We start from the raw sequence: 22,163 nt of genomic DNA, 5'->3' as shown, positions 1-22,163 counted from the left end.
GCGCCCGGGCACGATTCGGAGCACTCACACTAGTCAAACGAACCGCGCTTTGGTGGTCAAACGCACTCGGGCACGGTTCAAACTGGCTAGTGTGAGTACACCCTTACATACCCAATACACACTTTACCCAGCAACTTTTCTTCATCAAACTGAATCATAACTGACAAGCTATCCGCCTATTGTTTTTTCTTTATCTTTTACATATTTCAGTCTCTTCGCATCAATCACCCTTACCCCTGAAAGGTTTTCCTTAATTGATTCAACTGATCTATCTGTCAGAAGCCCTGAAATCACTCCTTATACCAATGTCTTATATTCCATCAAAGAACACAATATTTTTATTCCAAGTAATATTTTTAGCCCCACAAAAAACTCAATTAGCTCATGCTTTTAGACATGAACATTTATCATATGATCCTCATCATCGGTGACAATCATTTTTCATACTGAAGTGCACGATGGGAGTTTTTACTGCGGTGTTACCCAGCATGCATTGCAGCATGAATCATTTTGTTGATCATCACTATTGTTGAGATTCATATGCTGGTTCTTTGTGTGTGTGTGTGTGTGTGTGTGTGTGTGTGTGTGTGTGTGTGTGTGTGTGTGTGTGTGTGTGTGTGTGTGTGTGAGAGAGAGTGTGTGTGTGTGAGTGGGTGTCTGTCGAACTAAAAATAACACTGATCTACATAACCTTTTTTTTTTTTTTTTAAAACATTAAAGTCTGATCCTCTGTAAGTCTTAGTAACAACCGGTGTTCACCACTAATGCACAATCAATCGTCATTTAATTAGTCACTTAATTATATCATTTACTTAACTCTTTGAGGACTTGAGAGATATGACTTGAAGACTTGCTTGTGACTTGAAAGTCCCACCTCAGCTTCACAGTGTTGAGATGCATAACATTTCCATCACACACTTGAGGCATTCAGCCAATCACAGTGCACTGGGAGGCTGGCCAATCAGAGAACACCTCACTTTTTTAGAATGATTTTTGAAAAATGTATGCATTTCAGAAAGTTTGGGCGAAACAATAATGTACATTATGTGGAAAATAATATGTTTTTACACATAAACACATTGCATTACACTAAACACACATTATTTTTAGCGATGTCATATGACCCCTTTAATATAAACTATAATAGTGTCTCAATGATACTAAAATAACACTGTTGCCCCAGCCTGTTTAACTAAATAAGAAATCTGAGATACATCATGAAGGGGAACTCAAGTTGCACATTGCAACACTAAATCGACTATGTCATGGCTGATCGGTTCCCCCATGAACGTGGGGGTGATTGAAGAAGATGTAGACACCACCACACTGTGCCCACTCTCCATGTTTATTCCAGGGCATGTATATCCAGAGAATGGCACAGCACAAACACCCAGGCTCACCCAGAGCCAAAGCCAAGGCCCTACAAAGACCCATTTTTTTCTCCATGTTTAAAGAGGGGTGTTATTAACACCCATAGAATAATTTTTGACTTGGGTTTTACAGTGCGTTGCAAATGTAATTTTATGTTAACTTTAAGCATGTAAAGCTGTTACTGCATATAATGTTATTATGTCTTTATTTTCTTGCAGACATGGAGGATATGGATAATGAGAAAAGAGAGATGAATGAAGCACATATAGCCGGTCTCCATCACTTCTATTCCAAACACCTGGATTTCCCTGATCATCAGGCCCTGCTCACACTTTTATCACAGGTAAACACAGAAGTTTTGACAGCTGACCCTTAGCAATGCCCTTCCTTACCGCTTTACTGATCAATCCTTCTTTAATAAATAACATGCAATCACGCATGATTTTTCTACAGAGCAAATGTCATCATGCAACAGCAAGCAGGTCATTTGCAGAGGATATGGATTGCAAATATTAATTTTGTAAATGTTGCCAATTTTCAAGTTTGAAAACTTCTTATTTAGGGGGGACATGGAATATAATCAACTTTACAGTTTACAGTTGTTGTTGTTTTTGTTTTAATAATTCTTAAAAAGAAGAATAGGAGTTTTTTTTTTTTTTTTTCTGTCGGATCATTTTAAGGTTTTTTTTTGTTTTGTTTTGTTTAGTTTTAGTTTTAGTTTTTTTACCTCGAGTTTGAATTCAAAAAAATCAAATGGAATGTTTGTTTTGACCTTTTTTTATTATTATTTTTTAAAGAATATTTTAATTAAAATACTTTTAAATAGTAAAAGACAATTTGATTAATATTGATGTGTGTGTCTAAATGGTTCTTGTTAATGTTTGGAGCACTAGAGTAGATGAAATATATCCAGGAAAAATTATCAGGCCAGTACGGATATGAGATGTGGCCCAAAACAACAAATAATAAATATGCTTTTTGAAATATTTCACATCATTCTACATATGCCCCCCAAAAGTGTGCACTTTATGAACATATTGTACTGACAATCAGACTAGAATAAATCCTTGGAGTGTTTTGCTAAATATGTCTAAGCGAGCAACGGTAACCAAAAGGGGTCTCTGCAAAGGGTCAGTTAATCACTTAATAGTCCAATTAAAGTAAACAGACAGGTAATGCAATGATACATGATGTTTTGTGTATACTTTATTCAGGTTCACTGTAATGGCTTTACTGTGGAGGATGAGGAACTCTCAAGCTTGGGTTTAGCTATTTTTCCAGAGTAAGCACAAGAAAACACATATACAATCTGTGTTACAAGACTGTTGGATGGTGAATAATCATATATGCTGCTGTAGTAGGGAACTTTAGATGGTCCAGCCTCTCTTGGACATGGTGTGTGAGCAGTCCTTAATGCCCATAAAACAGTGTCCTGCTATTGTTAAAAAATTAGCTTTGTTAGATATCGTATTTGCAACTGATACTAATGCTGGAGCTTTTGTTTCAATTCTGCACCAACACACATACTAGATAGTTTTCCCATAAGTCTGAAAGACTTGATTAGTTGGATCAGGTGTGTTTAATTAGGGTTGAATCCCTCCAGGAACCGAATTTAGCCAGTAGCTGGTTTTCATCAGTGGTCCCTTGGCAAGTAATCATAATCACAGATAAACATAAGAACAAAACAACAAACACATACAATAAATTATTTCACAATATTATGGTTTTTAAGAATAAATGCAGTCATAATGAGCAGAATAGACTTCTTTAAAAAACATTACAAATCTTACTGATCCCAAACTTTTGAGCTGCAGTGTATTTTTTTAAAAAACACTCCATATTAGTCACTAATTAAATTATTATAAATTATTTTTTGTTATTATCAGTGATTATCGGTAATGGATTGATTATTTAAAAACAGATACTCACAGATACTCGTTTCTTTATTTAGTTTCAGAAATAAATTGATCTTGAAAATGGTTGCGTAAGTGCAGTTTTGCATTTAAATCCAGTATTGCATGAGCTCTGAAGCATCTACGGCATAAAGTAATTTAATTAATCCCAGGAGCAGGGTTGAACACCTATGGAATTAACAATATAATTTCCACATTTTTACTTTTCTAAGAAAACGTTGCTAATGCATATAAATATTTTGCTGTGATTATATATAAATTCATATTTCTGTTGACAAAGCAAAAACTCTGTCAACAAACATTTTCATTAATTTCGTTAACAAAATGAACATTGGACAAAAAAGCTAAAACAAAACATAAGGGGTGCTTCTCATTTCTTATTTGTGCATCTTCGTTTCCTTTCTTCACTAACTTTTCTCGCATCTTACCTCCATCCCTTAGGATGTGAGGGAAAGGTACACCTGTGTATGCTCTCTCATGACTCCTCAGGAAGCTTCCTTGATTCTTGTACCTCGCAGTGCAATTAGAGAATTGAGATGCCCTTCAAGATGGCTAAGTTTGATCGGTTTCTGGATCACATGCTGGAGGACGGAGCAAGGAAACAAGGAAGCGTCAGTTTCAGTATTGAGAAGCACCCCGAGTAATTCTGGCAAAGATTATCAATATTATGGCATTGTTAAGGGATTGATTTTGTAAGTCTTAGAGCCTAACACATCAAAAGAAAGTAAAGCAAGACACTGGCCAAGCAAATAGCCATGGCAAAAAGCCATAGAAATTATGGAAAGATTGCTGTTTGAGAAAAATAAGAATTGCCTCAACTTTCAGTGAGGTGGAATTTGAAAGGAATTGACCAAACCTTATTGGCCATGCCTTAAGTTGCACAGGAACCAAACTGACATTAAAAAGGTAATACTTCAAAACTAGTTTGAAGCACATGCCCCTTAACCCCAAAAAGTATAATTGTTTTTTTATGTGTGCCAGTGTAGCATTTTCACTACCTTGTATACTCTTTAAGCTCAGCTAATTACTTTGTCAACAAGGTTGTAACACTCTCCAGGTCCACTGTTTCACATTCAAAAAAAAAAAAAAAAGGAAACTTATGAGACAGAAAAACAAACTGAAGATGCAAAACCGGCAGATATCTTTGATGACAAACACTTGTTTGAGGGAATTAAGAAACCTGTGCCAGCAAATCTAGTTCAAACAAGTAGAAATGTTTTCTCCTGTTCACATCCACATTCCCAGCATTGTACCACTGGGTTACTGATTACAAACGATTATTTTATTACTTACATTGGCACAAATAACCCCGGGCTTCCTTACCCAACAGTTTCAAACCAGCATTTAGGCTGAAAGTGTAATCCAACGTTTTGTGTTCTTAGAGAAATATCTTGGTATGTCTGAGTGGGGACATTTTTCTCCTTTACAGCCTTTTGTATTTCAAATTTCTATTTTAACTCTTTATGGTTCTTTCTAACACTCCTTTTATCCACTTTTCACCTCCCACATTTCGGTATTGTTTTTCTGTTGCTCTCTCAGCATTGCCCTCTTGAACCACAGCTGCTGTCCCAACGTCATAGTCACATACAGGGGTATCAACGCTGAAGTACGGGCTGTGCAGAAAATCGGTCAAGGGCAAGAGGTCAGTATGCCAAGTGTTAAAGTAGTGAAATGACTAACAAAATGTTCATTAACATTATTTCAGGGAACAAGAGTTACAATGGTAACCATTATATTTCCTTTCTGTCGGTTATTTTTGATATTGTGTCAAAGATCCAACAATAGTGGTCTCTATAAATGCCAGAACTAGCTGAACTGAAAACAATTGTCACCTTGTTGTGTCCTGGGCTATCAACATCAACTCAAGACAAAGAAGAAACAGAAACTGAGGGCTTATAAAGGAAGTCAAACTAAGGAGCACATGAGATGATTAATATAACACAGGTGGAAACTAATGAATCAAGATTAACTGATAAGAACGGGAAATTAACTGAAATGAGGACAGGTGGGAACTAAATCACTTAACCACCATTTTTCTTCATGCCCCCAAAGTAAGCAAATGTTAACGTTTTATTTTATGTTAATTATTTTATTTTCTTAGCATGTTTTTTTTTTTTTTTTTTTTTTGTGGGATGACAGTTCCTAAATTAGATTGTTTTAGCTCAAAGTAGGTTGGCAGACGTTTTTTTTTTTTTTTTTTGGATGAACTGAACTGTGACGTGTTGTTTTTTACTTCATGAGAAAAAAAAAACTTTGTTTAAATAGTATTCTATTAAATATAAAGTACTTGTATTAAACTTAGTTATACTGACTTTCACTGAGCCAACATAGCAAATTTAAACATAGTCATTTAAACTTTTTCAAGTTGGGTTTTTTTAATGTAATGTGGTCATATGCTTCATGAGTGACCATGCTTTTGGATTACCCAACATGCCCAAAGCCAATAGCAGGTAAAACTGAAGCTGTCATGAACTTGTCTTGAATATGAATTGAAGTTACTGACAGCTTTCTCTGTTCTTGTTCTGTGTGTGTACAGATATATACCAGCTACATAGACCTGCTGTACCCTACAGAGGACAGGATCGAGAAACTCCTAAACATCTACTACTTCAGCTGTGACTGCAAAGAGTGCACAACCAAATCCATGGTGTGTGGAATGGATGGAATCTATTTTGTTGCATTTGCGAAAATTTGTCTTTGACCCATTTACACAGCAGCCAGATACACAATAAACACATACAGACATGTATAAAAAATAAAAACAATTTGAAATTACTGGTTTACAAAAATACCCTAAAAACTAGTGTTAATTTTGTCAGCTATTTTAATTTAGACTTAGTCTTAGTCCTGTGTCAGATGTAACTTTTATTTTTTAGTCCATATTCATGAAAACAGATTGTGTGTGCCTGTGTGTGCACTGGTTTGGGTGGTTTATGAGGACACAAATTTGTATAATGACGTGTATGCCATAGATATTACAATATGATGGTGGTTTATGAGGACACTTCCTATGTTAAAAAACATACTAAATGGTGTTTTTTTTTGAAAATCAAAAAATGCACAAAGTTTTATGTCACGGATAGGTTTAGGCATAGGGCGATAGAAAAAAAAAAACTGTTCAGTTTAAAAACCATTACACTTATGGAGAGTCCTTGTAAACCACCAATACCAACGTGTGTGTGTGTGTGTGTGTGTTGGTTTTGGTGGATTACAAGGTCATTTCTCCAATTTACGTACCAATACTATAAGGACATTTGGTGTTATAAGGATTAATACTATAATTAACACTACTAAAAACCTAATTTAATCAGAACCTCAAGAAATCTAATTCAAATGTCTGACTGAGGATGCCTCATCTATCTTAAAGTAAAAATGTGTATTCATTACATGTACAAGAGAGAGCTTTTAGTAAATTACTTACAGTTAGGTTTGTTTTATAATATTAATATAATATAACATGTAGATTATATATTTTTTGTGGTTTTGTAGGATATGGAGAAGATGAAGGTGCGGAAACTGAGTGATGAAATCAGTCAAAAGGAGATCCGGGATATGGTGTTTTATGCTCGGAATGCCATGGAAGACTTCCGCAGGGCCAAACTTGAGAAAAATATCCTTTTTTGACCCTTTTTTACTTCTTGAAGTGTGCAAAATTGATTGCATAATTGCAGTGCTGCTTAATTGCATCATTCATAAATCTGTCATTACAGTACTGAGGTATCCAAAATATTAATCATTGTATAATTCAAGTATTTTATTTATTTATTTATTTATGTTTGGTAACTAAAGCATCACTATTATTACTGCCTAATGGGTTGTGATTTAGGAGTGATTTAAACAAACCTGTCACTTGTTTTAAAACCTCAGTGTCTCAAATTGTGTTGCTTTTTGAAGAGAACTGTTGTTTTATTTTGTCCAAAGCCATATCTTGAGACCAAAATGAATGAGACCTTGAATGACCTTGAAAATGAATGAGATCTTGAGACCGTAAATGAATATAGCCACTTAGATTAGGTTTGCAACACCCTAGCAACCACCCAGAACACATTAGCCCACCACTGATGTTGTTTAGTCAAAGGTCATTAAATAATTTGAAGCTTAAATCAAATGTTTATTGAATCTTGACTCGTTCACGTCCCGCTGAGCTGCTAGAGATGTGTGAGCTCAGCATTGATAAGATGAGCGCAGTGTTTGATGACACTAACATCTACATCCTTCATATGATGTACCAGGCCATGGGCATCTGTCTTTTCATGGAGAATTATGATGGAGCGGTTAGATATGGAGAAAAAGTCTTGAAGCCATACACGTAAGAACACACACATCCTCATGTTTATATTATGGTACAGGAATTATGTAATATATGTGCATATACCAATATATTAATGTCTTCTTTTTATCTGTAGTGTCCTTTACCCAGCATACTCTTTAAATATTGCATCAATGTATCTAAAGATGGGCAGACTCTACATGGCTCTGGACAGGAAGTCCACTGGGATAAGTGCACTTCAAAAGGTACAAACTCCTCCAAAACTAACTTGTCATTCCAAACATGTATGGCTCTCTTGTGGAAGACTTTAAATGTAGTGCACAAATCTAAACTATTTGGAGCATGACAGCCCAAGTCCCTTTTCTCTTTCATTGTGTGGAAGTTTTTTGTGTTGCATGGGAGAAAGTGAAGACAGTCTGAAATTGTTGTGGTGCAAGGTGATGTGTCAAGGGTTGCGGCCAATGTCAACACGGTGTTATATGGGTTTGCAATTACATGAACGTAAATGTGAGAGTAAGTGATTTATACTCTGGCTTTTGAAATATAACAACAGAAACTATAAATCTCTATTTAGAATTTCCAGATTCCATCCAAAGTTACAAAACTGGAATGTTGCATAAAATAATTGTGAATAAGCACCGTTTGCATCCAACAAGTCATAGAGCACAAAATCATCACTTCCTGATAAACTGGCACTAAATATCACTAAGAAAAGTAGGAGGGGCCATTAAATATAATAATTTCCATATGTAATAAATTAAATGCACCTCAGAGCAAGCAGATGAAACACAATAAATGTGGTCATTGCTTTTGAAGGATGATGCATGCTGTTTGGGAACTCAGTCGTGTAAGTCAGGTCTGGGAGGCAATTATACAGAAATACTTAACGAGATATCTGCTCGGGCTTTTCAAAATGACCATAATAACATTTCAGATGCTGTGTAACGAGTTTGGTTCACTGGTTAGTCAGGTTTTTTTAATCTACAGCTTTAATGTGCTAATTGCCTCCCAAGTTTTTTATTTTTCTTTATTTTTCCTTTACTACTTTGTTAATTCCAGAAGTGTGTGATAATTCTGTTTGTGTTACAGGCATTGGCCATCATGGAGGTTGTTCATGGAAAGGACCACACATATGTTACAGAGCTTAAACAGGAAATAAGAGGAAAATAATGTAAATAGTGTGTACTGTTTCAGATTGCACTTCAGTTTCACTTTATGGAGAGACTTCTTCATCTTCTGTAATATGCTTAAGAGGCTGATAAAGTATTTCTGTAAAAGATAAAACTCTAAAAATAAAGAAGTGCAAGTGTAACAAGTGTGCAAAAATGGAAAACAGAATAAGTAATTCATATAATTTAAGCAGATGGTCAAGTAGAACAGTAAGAGCAGATAAACAGAAAAATAAAGAAAATATACCGTAATCATACAATTGAGCAGACATCAATACACAACAGAAATCACAGAGAAATGAATGGAGGGACAGGTACAAGGAGAATTCCACCAGGAAGCAAAAGAAAAGAGGCTTATTTTAGGACCACTATCATCAACATGATTGATACTTAGCATACAGTTCGGGTGAAGTGACATCCCAAACTCAGAATTTGTGCTCTACATTTAACCCATCCAGGTGCGCATACACACACACAGCAGTGCATAGTGAACACACACCCAGAGGAATGGGCAGCCATATTTGTGCACACGGACAATTCCTGCTCGACCTGAGACTCAAACCCGCAACCTTTGGGCTACAAGGCCGACTCTCCAACCATTAGGCCACAACTGCCCCAGTCTGCCGTGTGGATTTGGCATCAATAACCTCCCCGTCGTATTCCTATAGGTAGATGTGGATCAGTTGAGAGTTAGCTGATTCGAGCTTGACTCACGCGACCTGCCAGAACTAACACCATACACTTAATGTCTTAAACAGCTATGCTTCAAATCAGCACAAAACACAATATATATTGTGTACAAAGAGTGAAACGACTATAGGAAATTTACTAAACCAATCAAATTTGAGGACCGGAACTATTTTCTGTATAAATAGTCTATGCATTCATTTCATTTTTTACTGCAAATGCCAGTTGTTTGAGAATATTAAATACATAATGAATCAATTCTGTTTTATATTGGTGAATGTTTACTATTTGCCTGTTTCTGTTTGTGAATATATTTCCCAAAAGTAATAAACAGATGAATTATTTGACGTCTTTTTTTTTTTTTTTTTTTTTTTTTTGCTGAGTGTTCTGGCGTGTCATACATGATTTTTAAACAATGGAACTGTCACGATCGGTGTTATGGAAAACACAGAGAAGGAACCAATTGCAGGTAAGTCGTTTATTAAGGGATAATCCAAAGGGGTAAACAGTCCAGGCAGGGTCAAAACCAGAAGATCCAAAACAAAACATAAACAAGACACCAACACAAGGCAAGGCAAGGCAAGAATGACGGACATGAAATAACTTACACATTAAACAAGGACTCCGTAACACAGACTGAGACAAACCGGGTATAAATACACAGAAGTATTATGAAGGAAGTGGAGACAGGCGGGGGAACAATCAGTTAACACAAGAAGGAGAAAGGTGACCAAATAAGGGAAAGTGAGACCTCTAGTGGACACCCAGGGATACATAGACCAGTCACTGTGACATTCGCCCCCCCCCCCCCCTCTAAGGAGCAGAAGAGAAACCTTGGGGAACAGACACCAGAGAGGAGGACTGGAGGAGGTTCAGGGGGAGGGATGGAGGGCCAGACTAACTGAAGGGAACAGACAGAAACATAACAGAAACCAAGTACACAAACCAGAAGTCCATGAAGGGCATGTTGAGGCGCCCACCAGGGCGGAGCAAAGGACAACCACAGCCATGTGGTCAGGGCGGAAGCCCCCCAGGGCAGAGCAGAAGACCACCACGTCCTCGTGGTCGCCGCCAGAGTCCCCCAGGGCGGAGCGGATGACCACCACGTCCTCGTGGTCGCCGCCAGAGTCCCCCAGGGCGGAGCGGATGACCACCACGTCCTCGTGGTTGATGTCAGAGTCCCCCAGGGTGGAGCAACAGACCACCCAGTGACTTGACTTGGCTCTGGAGGGTCATCGGTGACTAGCCCTGGCTCTGGAGGGTCATCGGTGACTGGCTCTGGCTCTGGAGGGTCCACAAACACCTGACTCGACTCTGGAGGGTCCACTGGCACCTGACTCGACTCCGGAGGGTCCGCTGGAACCTGGAACCTGACTCGACTCCGGAGAGTCCACCGAAACCTGCCTCGACCCCGGAGAGTCCACCAGAACCTGACTCAACTCAGGAGAGTCCACCAAACCTGACTCGACTCCGGTGAGTCCACCGGTACCTGACTCGACTACGGAGAGTCCACGGGAACATGACTCGACTCCAGAGAGTCCACGGGAACATGACTCGACTCCGGAGAGTCCACCGGTACCTGACTCGACACCGGAGAGAGTCCACGGGAATCTGACTCGACTCTGGAGAGTTCACAGGAACATGACTCGACTCTGGTGAGTTCACGGGAACCTGACTAGACTCTGGACTGTCTGTGGAGACCTGAGGCGCCTCGGCTTCGGGCACTGCCTCTGGAATGGTCTCGGGCACCGCCTCGGTCACGGCGTGGGGAGCGGCCTCGGGCACTGCATCGGGAACGGCCTCGGGCACAGCCTCGGCATCGGGCATCACCTCGGCCTCCGGAACAGCATCGGGCACCACCTCGGCCTCCGGAACAGCATTGGGCACCGCCTCGGCATTGGGCATCACCTCGGCCTCCGGAACAGCCTCGGGCACCACCTCGGCCTCCGGAACAGCATCAGTCACCGCTTCGGCCTCCGGAACAGCATCAGTCACCGCCTCAGCCTCTGGAACAGCATCGGGCACTGCCTCAGCCTCCGGAACGGCATCAGGCACCGCCTCGGCATCGGGAACCACCTTGAACTCCGGAACAGCATCGGGCACCGCCTCGACCTCCGGAACAGCATTGGGCACCGCCTCGGCATCGGGCACTACCTCGGCCTCCAGAACAGCATCGGGCACCACCTCGGCCTCCGGAACAGCATCGGGCATCGCCTCGATCTCCGGAACAGTATCGGGCACCGCATCGGGAACGACCTCGGGCACCACCTCGGTCTTGGCATCGGGCACCGCCTTGGCTAAGCCACCACCTCGGCCTCTGGACCAGCATCGGGCACCGCCTCGGCCTCCGGAACAGCATCGGGCACCGCCTCGACCTCCGGAACAACCTCGGGCACTACGTCGGCCTCCGGAACAGCATCGGGCACCACCTCGGCCTCCGGAACAGCATTGGGCACCGCCTCGGCATTGGGCACCACCTCAGCCTCCGGAACAGCCTCGGGCACCACCTCGGCCTCCGGAACAGCATCAGTCACCGCTTTGGCCTCCGGAACAGCATCAGGCACCGCCTCGTCCTCCGGAACAGCATCAGTCACCGCCTCGGCCTCTGGAACAGCATCGGGCACTGCCTCAGCCTCCGGAACGGCATTGGGCACCGCCTCGGCATCGGGCACCACCTCGAATTCCGGAACAGTATCGGGCACCACCTCGGCCTCCGGAACAGCATTGGGCACCGCCTCGGCATTGGGCACCACCTCAGCCTCCGGAACAGCCTCGGGCACCACCTCGGCCTCCGGAACAGCATCAGTCACCGCTTTGGCCTCCGGAACAGCATCGGGCACCGCCTCGTCCTCCGGAACAGCATCAGTCACTGCCTCGCCCTCTGTAACAGCATCGGGCACTGCCTCAGCCTCCGGAACGGCATTGGGCACCGCCTCGGCATCGGGCACCACCTCGGCCTCCAGAACAGCATCGGGCATCGCCTCGATCTCTGGAACAGTATCGGGCACCGCATCGGGAACGACCTCGGGCACCACCTCGGGAATGTCACCCTCGGGAACGTTCTCCAGGCTTTGAGGAGTGGTAGAAGCTTGTCTCCTCGTCCTCCGCCCTCTACGACGGCGAGTCGGGGGCACCTTGACTGGCGACTCAGACGTTGAGTCGGCCATCTTGTGCTGTGGCTCTAAGCTGGCGACCATCTTGTGCTGTGGCTCTAAGCTGGCGGCCATCTTGTGCTGTGGCGCTGGGCTGGCGGCCATCTTGTGCTGTGGCTCTAAGCTGGCGGCCATCTTGTGTTGTGGCACTGGGCTGGCGGCCACCCCGCCGGAAGAGACAGGAGTGACTGGGGCATCCCACCGACACCGATGCTGCAGGTAGCGCACAAATTCCCAGAATTCCAGTGTCTCTAACTGCGGCATCTCCAGAGACACTGGATCATCCAGACCGCCATTAAAATAATCTTTAAGGGCCGTATCGTTGTAGCCCATGCCCTCTGCCAGGGACCAGAACACCTGAGCCAGGGCACCCACTTCATTGCCCTCTTGGCGGAGGGCGGTTAACCTCAGATACTTGGCTCGCCTCTCCGCCATCTTGGCTGGGGAACGGAAAAATGACATACCGCTGGTTCCTACAGTGACGGACTCCTTCTGTCACGATCGGTGTTATGGAAAACACAGAGAGGGAACCAATTGCAGGTAAGTCGTTTATTAAGAGATAATCCAAAGGGGTAAACAGTCCAGGCAGGGTCAAAACCAGAAGATCCAAAACAAAACATAAACAAGACACGAACACAAGGCAAGGCAAGGCGAGAATGACGGACAAGAAATAACTTACACATTAAACAAGGACTCCGTAACACAGACTGAGACAAACCGGGTATAAATACACAGAAGGATGATGAGGGAAGTGGAGACTGGCGGGGAACAATCGATTAACACAACAAGGAGGAAGGTGACCAAATAAGGGAAAGTGAGACCTCTTGTGGACACCCAGGGATACACAGACCAGACACTGTGACAGGATCTGCAAAGGACAGGGCACACAGGGAGAATAAATAATAGACAACCTGCACCCTATTAAGTCTACTTGTAGGCAACATGAAACCTGTGCAGTGAAAAATTATGTTAATTCCTTACATGGTGACATCATAAGCAAATTTGTATCAGAGTCTTGCCTGAAACAGATAACTTACCAAGGCCCAAAAAAGCCACTGGCATGTGTAGAACCGAAACTATCATCCAGAGAGCATAGTCTCATCTCCAGGACTGCAGCTTAAACCACATCAAGCAGACAGGCTAGAAAAACATCCTGTAGAAAGGGTGGTATGGGAGGTACAATCAGTTATTTGTATGTAATGGAAATATGAATTGTATGCATTCCATGGGCATCTGAAATATCTAATATAATGCGTGGAGGCTGAAAATCATCCTTATCCACTGGTGTGTTCTCACTTGGCATGGCCTATACTGAGGGTTATAAAGGCTGTAGAATAAATTTTATTTCTGGTAAGAAGATAGCAAAATGTATCAATATTAAATGCTCAGAAATGTCAGTCTGCAGAAGATTTTTCTTCTTTGTCTGCAGAGAGCTAGTCACTGATGATGTACAATGCCTTTGAACTCACAACAGGGCTGAACCATGTTGATAAGACTAACAAACGAGTTAACGTCAAGGATCAGCCAGGCTCTGACATCACCCAGTAACAACTTACCCTCACCCATTACTAACCAGCCACACCTGCACCATATTAAGTCTGCTACTTAAAGGAGCTATGTGGAGGTTTTTACTTAAAAAAATCTTTAAGATAGAGTTTTCATTTGTACATGTATGAGCCAACCATGATGTTAAAAAAGAATGACACCTCGACTGTCCACCAAGGTTACCTCTATCAGCCTGTATATCAGCCATTATAGTAAGCAGCTGCAATAAATAGTGTTTTCAGATGGACTCTGTGGATGGAAAGAAGTGACCAGCCCCGGGCAGCACAATTCAGACACCCACGGACACTCCTCGTAAGTAAAAAAAAGTGATCAGAATCTCCAGCTGAAATGCCCCTGAGATCCTCTAGAGGGCATGCCATTCTTAAACTGTACCATTGTTTCACAGACTACATCTCCTATAACACCCCATGCCAGGAACTGATTAGACCTTCAGTTGTTTCCAATTAGAAGGAATATTTAAGTGGCACTCATTCACATGGCAAAGTATTGTTTAGCTGTTGCAGACTCTACCAAGCGTTTTCATTTGCTATTGCAATTGCCATTGTTTCATTGTTTTGGTAATTTGTTTCTTTGGACTGCTCACTTGGATTATGACCATTGTCTGTTCCTTTGGATTACTCTTTTGCCACTGCCTTGGATAAGCTCGTTTTCTGGTTCTCAGCCTTGCCTGTTGTGTTGCCTTTGTGTTAATAAAGCTTTCACTTGGTTCTGTCTAAAGACTCCCCATTACAAAATAGTTTCTCTTTTACAGTCCGATCTATAGCTACATGCTCTAATGCATTTGTACAGTAAGAAAGTTCCTTTCTTAGAGTTGATATGAAATTACACTGAATGTTCGCTGGACGAACAGATTAGTTGATTATAATATAAATTCTGCTACAGTTACTAATAGCAGCTGAGGTAAAAATTTGTAATTAATTGAAATTATTTATATACATTTCCCTTTTGAGCGAATTTGCTACAACATGATGATTCTATGCTCTTTGTCTGTCAATAATGCAAAATGAAAGTTAAAGGCAGTTCATAATTGAATTCAGTTATGTTATCATTCAGTTCAGTTTAAATAGTATCTATGCTATAGGTAAAGGGTTAGTTCACCGAAAAATGAAAATTATGTCATTAATAGCTCACCCTTATGTCGTTCAAAACCCGTAAGACCTCCGTTCATCTTCGAAACATAGTTTAAGATATTTTAGATTTAGTCCGAGAGCTCTCAGTCCCTCCATTAAAATTGTGTGTTCACGAACCGGATATCATTGAACTGTTGTGTTTAGAACTCACTCACGACAGACTCGGAAGAGAAGACAATGCTGAATAAAGTCGTAGTTTTTGCTATTTTTGTACAAAAATGCATTTTCAATGCTTCAAAAAATTCTAACTGACCATCTGATGTCACATGGACTACTTTGATGATGTTTTTCTTACCTTTCTGGACATGTACAGTATACCATACACACAGCTTCAATGGAGGGACTGAGAGCTCTCATAAAATTTCCCTCTCAATCCTTATTGACGCTGTTTATGTTTATTTCTGTTCTATGTGAACACAAATAAACCGCTGCTGACGTGACTGAATATGAATGATTGGTGAATTTCTATTAAAAATGTGGCATAATACGGATTTATTATTTTGCACTCCTGACATAAATTACTAAATAACTGTCACTGCAACAATGTTTTATCAAAACACCGGTCAAATATTGAAGCTAGAGTCTTTAAACTTTCAATTGATGCACAGTTTGTCCAGATTCAGTAAGAGAGTGATGTTTAAAATGTTGTGAAAGTGAAACAATAATAAACTGTGGCCGTCACCGACCTTGCGAGCAAAGGGGTTAACATCCTGTTAGGAGTGAAACCTTTGTCATTTCGTCAATGGGTTGACTGCTCCGAAGTGAATCAACAAAGTTGCTGAAAACTGCCAGATGATCGGACTCACAAGCGTGTGTCGGTAGGTGTCCAAGGTGATGGGTGTCTCCATGGACCGCAAGTTAAGAGAAAACTTTTTGGGTGTTGAAGAGGTTTTATCTGGTTTCCCGGTAACACCCCTTTTGGTTAGATTGACCAATAACAAGCTATATAGTTTCAGCGGAAAGTGTTTCTTTGTCTCAATGAGACCTTATTTGCATATTTTGCATATTTTATGAATGATATGATGAACTGGTTATCTGGTAACCCAAACTATGGTACAAATAGTATGATGCATTTAAGGCTCACATAGTAGAGATATTTAGCTAAGGCAAAACGAGAGGTTTAATTAGGTACCAAAAAAGATATGGAAGAAAGATAGAAACATAAAGATACATTCTAATGCTTGAATATAGGCACTTAGAGGTCAAACTAAAATGACTAGAGAATCATAACTATGCTAATATAAGCTGGGAAACATCCAAACACACAGGAATATATTGTGTACATTTGGATCTATCATTGGCTCTAAGCTGTGATTTACATGAGGTCAGTCAGTAGATTAATCTTTCTAAATATTAGAATGAATGTGTTATCATGATCTGGTCCATATGCTACACACATATCTAAAATGCTGCAGTTGTCACTTAATTTAATAGTAAAAAGAATCTGAAAGGGGTGTCCAAAGTCCAGCCACAGGTCAAATGTGGCCCATGGATGAATTTAAAATAGCTTGTCTTTTGAAATGTAGGCTGTTATGTGGCCCGCCAATCAAAATGTACAAATCGTGCAGTTTCACAATGTCAACAAAAGGTGAAAGCACTAAATTATAGGCCAGATGTATCAGTAAAACGTGACTCATATGCGCTGTCATTACTTTAGCACACTGAAAGCAGAAGAGTGCTACATGTGTGAAGTCCGCTCCATGGGACAATGTGAACTGAGAACAAATGCGTTTACTCGCAGGTTTTGATCACTGAACAGCGCTGTGAGAAGCGTTAGAGTTTGGAACATATTTGGAACCGATACAAACTGCAGACTCCACAGTGATTTAAAAGGGTCATATGATGTTGCTAAAAAGAACTTTATTAATTGTATTTTGTGTAATACAATGTGTTTATGCGGTTTAAGGTAAAAAAAAAAAAAAAAAATTATTTTCCACATAATGTTCATTATTGCTCCTCTATGCCTCGCCTTTTCGAAACGCGTAGATTTTTACAAAGCCGATAGTTCTGTAAAGCGAGGTGTATGTTGATTGACCAGCTATCCAGTGCATTGTGATTGGCCGAATACCTCAAGTGTGTGACGGAAATGTTACTGTGATGCTGTGTGTTAATGTGTTCTCTTTGGACTGCTGCTCAACAACACTGATGTGGAACATATTGTGTGACAACAATCAGTTAGAATACTTTTCAATCCACAAATTAATATTTACAGTAGATTTACTGGTGTAACACTAAACCTACCTAATTAAAGCTGTGGTAGGTAACTTTTGACGCTCTAGCGGTTAATAAACAGAACTGCTTGCATCTTGCGGAAGAACATCGTAGCCAGAACTACTTCTCTCTGTTTATGTCTATGAAGAATCACAAAGGTACTGGCTTACTCCGCCGCGGTACCCCCGAAGCAATCTAAAATAGTCAGAATATAAACTCTTATTATAGGTGCACCCTAGTGATTCAGGACAAGCTAAAAACACGGTTTGGATGGATTCATGGTGTACTCGCTTATTATATACTTTTTTCTACATTTTGAACACAAACAAAGTTACGGACCGCAGCTCTATTTGGTTGTTTCTTACCAGGAGAGGATGACTTTCTGCAAATGGCAATAGGACACTGGGAGGAGCCAGAGGAGCTTGATTTTTTTCACAGATTATCTGTCTCATATTCTACTGTCAGGACATAATGACAGGTTTAACAAATATGTAAAAAATATATTTTTACAAAAGTTACCTACTGCAGCTGTAATACATTATTATTAAACAGTCATTAAACAATAGATTTTTTTTGCTCAAAATGTAACACGTTTGTTTCCTCAAATTTCGCGTAATTTAATGAATTTATTCTCAACTTTTTAATCTCAAGATGCTTTTATTTGTTATATTGCTTGGCCCTAATCCTTTTCCATAAAATAGGGAGTTAATCTTTAATTTAAACCATAAAAATGTCAAATAAAAACTCCTCTGCTGTGAGGAATACTATGGTTGCCAAGCCATGATGACCTTAGACCGGCAGGAATGGATATTTCTCTTGTAGTAAACTCAAAGCTGAAAGTATTCTAGACTCATATTTATAAATGAATTCTAATTTTCTTTCTCTCTCTCTCTCTCTCTCTCTAATACAGCAAAACATAAAAATAAATCAAATATTACTATAGTTATTTGAGCAAAAATTTGCTTGCATGTTGTAGTTTCAAAGGATTGATAATACAAAGCCTAAACATAATAATGGTTATATATATATATATATATATATATATATATATATATATATATATATATATATATATATATATATATATATATATTATGATATAATGATTAACTCATATAAAACAGCTAATAGCTTTGTCACTGTATCATGAAGTGTTCCTGAGAGAGATTTAACACAAGAAGTCAAGAGCCCAAATAAAGCAAACAGTGATTTCCATGATGGTGGAAACATTTTAACCAATAAAACATCAAAATCTCATCATGTGTAATTCTCAATAAAAGCAGGTGTTCAACACTAATGCTCAATCATCATTTTAAATAGTCATTTAATTATCTCATAACTGTAACTCTTTGGGGACTTGGGATTTGGCTTGAGATTCTGTTAGTAACAAACTCACGTACTGAAAATCATAGTCATAGAGCTGCACCCCAACTAGTCTCTGAAGGCTTTTGAGAGCCGCATTTTTGTGATATTGGTTGTACGTCTAAGATGGTTTTAACCCTCACAATCAATTATGATGATGATGATCATAGTGAGCATTTTCAAGCATCAAATAGTGAAAAGCATAGGTTAGACGAAGTGTTATCATAACATATTGACATGTGAAATTGAACTAGAAGCATATACATTCCTGTTCTTGGAGTTTATTTCAGACTGAATCTTTTATTTACCAAATGTACATAAAGTTTCTCTAAAAGCACAGTTACTTTGAGAAATGTACCATATGTATGCATGCAAATTCTGCAGTTATAATTTATATTGTATTTCTAGTATTTCTATACTATATGACTTTCTACACTTGATCACGTCATGGCAAAGGTCAAATGTTTTAGGGGTGAAATAAGAAAAATAATAATCATAGTTGTTATGTAGCTTATACTGATTTCAATATAGCTAAATCTAAAATCCAGAGGATCACTTGTTTCATCCTTACATATTGTCATATCACCCAGAACCTAAAACTTGCTCTGTGGTAAATTACAGATGTAATGGTGTGAGTTTCTTCAAAAATGCTGTTGATGACTTGACTTGATTATTCCTTATAACATCCCAGTAAGAACATAATTTGTTCCATAACTGCAGCAAAAATATTGCTTTTCAGTTCAAGAAGGCATTTCACATTCTTTCAATTCTTTCAATTACATTTCTTTTTAATTAATTCTTTATTATAATACCTTGTCAATAATAGTACAAAACTGCAATCACATTTATTTAAATTAAATATTCATAATTAAATTGAATTAAACAATATACATAATATTCATTACTTATAAAATGTTCTCTAGTCTGACTGGGCTCTGGGAATTCCCTTCAAAAAAGTTTTTATTGAAGTAATTTTTACTTACTCTCTGTGAAAGAATTTTTTATATATATACTAAAGTTCAGTCATAAACCAAGGCTGAAGAAGATAAAAGAGTGAGAGATTATACATTAAACTGTGAGTATATTTCGGAGTAAATAACTTGGGAAGTAGAGATATCCTTTAGATATCAGAAACCTTAAGATTTGGCAGCTGTTCAGAAATCACAATCCCAGCCTGAAAATTCCTCGTCTGCTTGGGTCTTATCATAGGGAAAGCGGTCAAAGTTTATATAGCAGGGACCCTGTAAACCAAAGAACCCACAAAGATCCAATCAATAAAACAGTTTGCATTTTTGGTTACTTGGTGGCTTGAGATATACAGCTGTTTCATCCTGAAGCAGTTTTTAAAAAGCAGACATTATCTTGTATTTGTTTGATGTTCTGCAAGATAAAATTATTAAAATTTTGAAAATTACCACATTCAAAATGTTTTTCCACTGTGTCAGAGTAAGACATCAGAAAACCAGAGGTGGAAAGTAACGAATTACATTTACTCGCGTTACTGTAATTGAGTAGCTTTTTTGTGTACTTCTACTTTTTAAAGTAATTTTTAAAATCTGTAATTTTCCTTGTACTTAAGTATATTTTGTTTGAAGTATTGTACTTCGCTACATTTTAAAACACATTAATTACAGAGTAAAAAAAAATTAAAAATCGCTCTCTGGAAACTACTGCAGTAAATAATGTGCAGGAGGGCAAACTGGCGCTAAAATCACAAGAAAGATGCAGACGGACAAAACAGGCGTTAGTAGTGCAGATACCGCTGAAAACGACACCCCATCATATTCTGAAGTTGAACTCGAAGGAAATGAAGTGAACACATTATGCTTTATTATGCAGTTTAAGCTGTGCTTACCTAGGGAGACCAAACTAGCAGCTTATAAAATCTCGACAAGACATCAACCCTTTGCAAGCATGTGGAGGTAAGCTAAATAATTGCATCGTTGTATTGGTGGTTAAAATGAAGCTTTGACATTTTAGCAAGATGTTTTGCACAAATTAGCCAAAAAGATAGTGGTGTGGAGTGTGCAATATATCGTCTGTGATAATATCATTATTGTTGTTTTAATGATGTGCACACACATTTATAGTGCGTTCTTTCACTGTGTGATTCAGTCTCTAAAATGCATTTAGAATGATCACAAAACTGAAGATATAGTATTTACATATTTATATCATTTCATATAGTAAATCAAAATCACACAAAGCATGCCGTCTTTTCCTCCAAAAATCATGATTATATATATATATATATATATATATATATATATATATATATATATATATATATATATATATATATATATATACACACACACAACAGGTCAGTAAACAAGTTAATTAATAGACTTGCGTTTTAGACACCATATTGTCAGTTTTTTGCTCTATTTCTACAACAAAAAAATTATTCCAAACACAGCCACCAAAGCACAGTTTTGCATCTCTGAGCAACATGACAGTGTTTCGTTCCTGAATGAATCAACCGTTTAAATGACTCGGTTCAATCGCAATGACTCACTTATTAACAGTGTGTCATGGTAGGAAATCCATTGTTTCCTCCGTGTCATGTTTTGTGTTTGTATTTGTACTCTCGTAGTCTCCATGTGCTCGTTTGGTTAATTGTTGTCACCTGTATGTTGATTGTCTCGCTCCAGCTGATCCTCATCTCCACTCAGCTATAAATACTCACCCATCTCTCTGTCTGTTGTCAGATCCTCATTCATGTTTCAGCCATACAGTTGGATTACCGTCTCCCGTGTTCGTGTTCTGGATTATGTTCGTGTTGTCGTCTTCGTGTGAGTGTTCCGGTCTGTTCCTGGTTTCATCCATTGACCGTCTTCACCTTCACCACCGACTTCACCGTCCAGCACTTCTCACGCCACCGTAGACCTTCTATCACCATTGCCTACATTCTGGACAAGTTTTCAATAAACCATTTCTGATTGCCTGCATTTGCTTCCTCCTCTCTTACGAGCCGTGACAGTAGGATCTGACCATCATGGAAGCAGCAGGCGATTGCTCCCCATCTCATCTGGAGGAGTTTCTGCAGAGAGCCGTTGGTCGTATGGATTGCCAAGACAAGGCGATAGATGAGATGGGTCGAGCTTTCCAAGCAATGGTGACGAAGGTGTCCGAGCTCGCTCTCCAGGCTCAACAACAACCGCCACCCGCTGCGCCTCCCACGCCACCCACACCGCCGATCGTCTCCTGGGGGATTTCCCAGTCCGAACCACGCCTCCCCATCCCTGAGAAATATGCGGGTGAGCCAAAGTTTTGTCGATCATTTCTGTCACATTGTTCTCTGCACTTCGCCCTGCAGCCCCGCACGTTTA

The 22,163-nt window shown here is 39.7% G+C and overlaps 2 protein-coding genes across 3 annotated transcripts in view; one reads left to right on the top strand and one right to left on the bottom strand.

Moving 5' to 3' along the window:
- Positions 1 to 9,757, top strand: part of smyd2b (SET and MYND domain containing 2b) — a 38,205-nt gene extending 28,448 nt beyond the window's left edge. Inside the window, exons 5-12 of the mRNA XM_026233955.1 lie at positions 1,590 to 1,714; positions 2,586 to 2,653; positions 4,824 to 4,926; positions 5,821 to 5,931; positions 6,774 to 6,894; positions 7,419 to 7,593; positions 7,691 to 7,799; positions 8,644 to 9,757. Of these exons, the coding sequence (XP_026089740.1) occupies positions 1,590 to 1,714; positions 2,586 to 2,653; positions 4,824 to 4,926; positions 5,821 to 5,931; positions 6,774 to 6,894; positions 7,419 to 7,593; positions 7,691 to 7,799; positions 8,644 to 8,724 (893 nt within the window). The 3' untranslated portion in view covers positions 8,725 to 9,757. The remainder of the gene's footprint in view (positions 1 to 1,589; positions 1,715 to 2,585; positions 2,654 to 4,823; positions 4,927 to 5,820; positions 5,932 to 6,773; positions 6,895 to 7,418; positions 7,594 to 7,690; positions 7,800 to 8,643) is intronic.
- Positions 9,758 to 18,755: 8,998 nt separating this feature from the next.
- Positions 18,756 to 22,163, bottom strand: part of prkg3 (protein kinase cGMP-dependent 3) — a 31,254-nt gene continuing 27,846 nt past the window's right edge. Inside the window, exon 22 of one of the 2 annotated variants that reach the window (XM_026233954.1) lies at positions 18,756 to 20,072. In XM_026233954.1, coding sequence (XP_026089739.1) covers positions 19,986 to 20,072 — 87 coding nt within the window. In that variant the 3' untranslated portion in view covers positions 18,756 to 19,985. The remainder of the gene's footprint in view (positions 20,073 to 22,163) is intronic. The other variant, XM_026233953.1, reaches the window with a different exon arrangement.

Source organism: Carassius auratus, chromosome 45, assembly GCF_003368295.1.
Source record: "Carassius auratus strain Wakin chromosome 45, ASM336829v1, whole genome shotgun sequence".
Taxonomy (NCBI): domain Eukaryota; kingdom Metazoa; phylum Chordata; class Actinopteri; order Cypriniformes; family Cyprinidae; genus Carassius; species Carassius auratus.
Note: the sequence above shows the minus strand (reverse complement) of the source record. Positions and strands in the feature narration are given on the sequence as shown.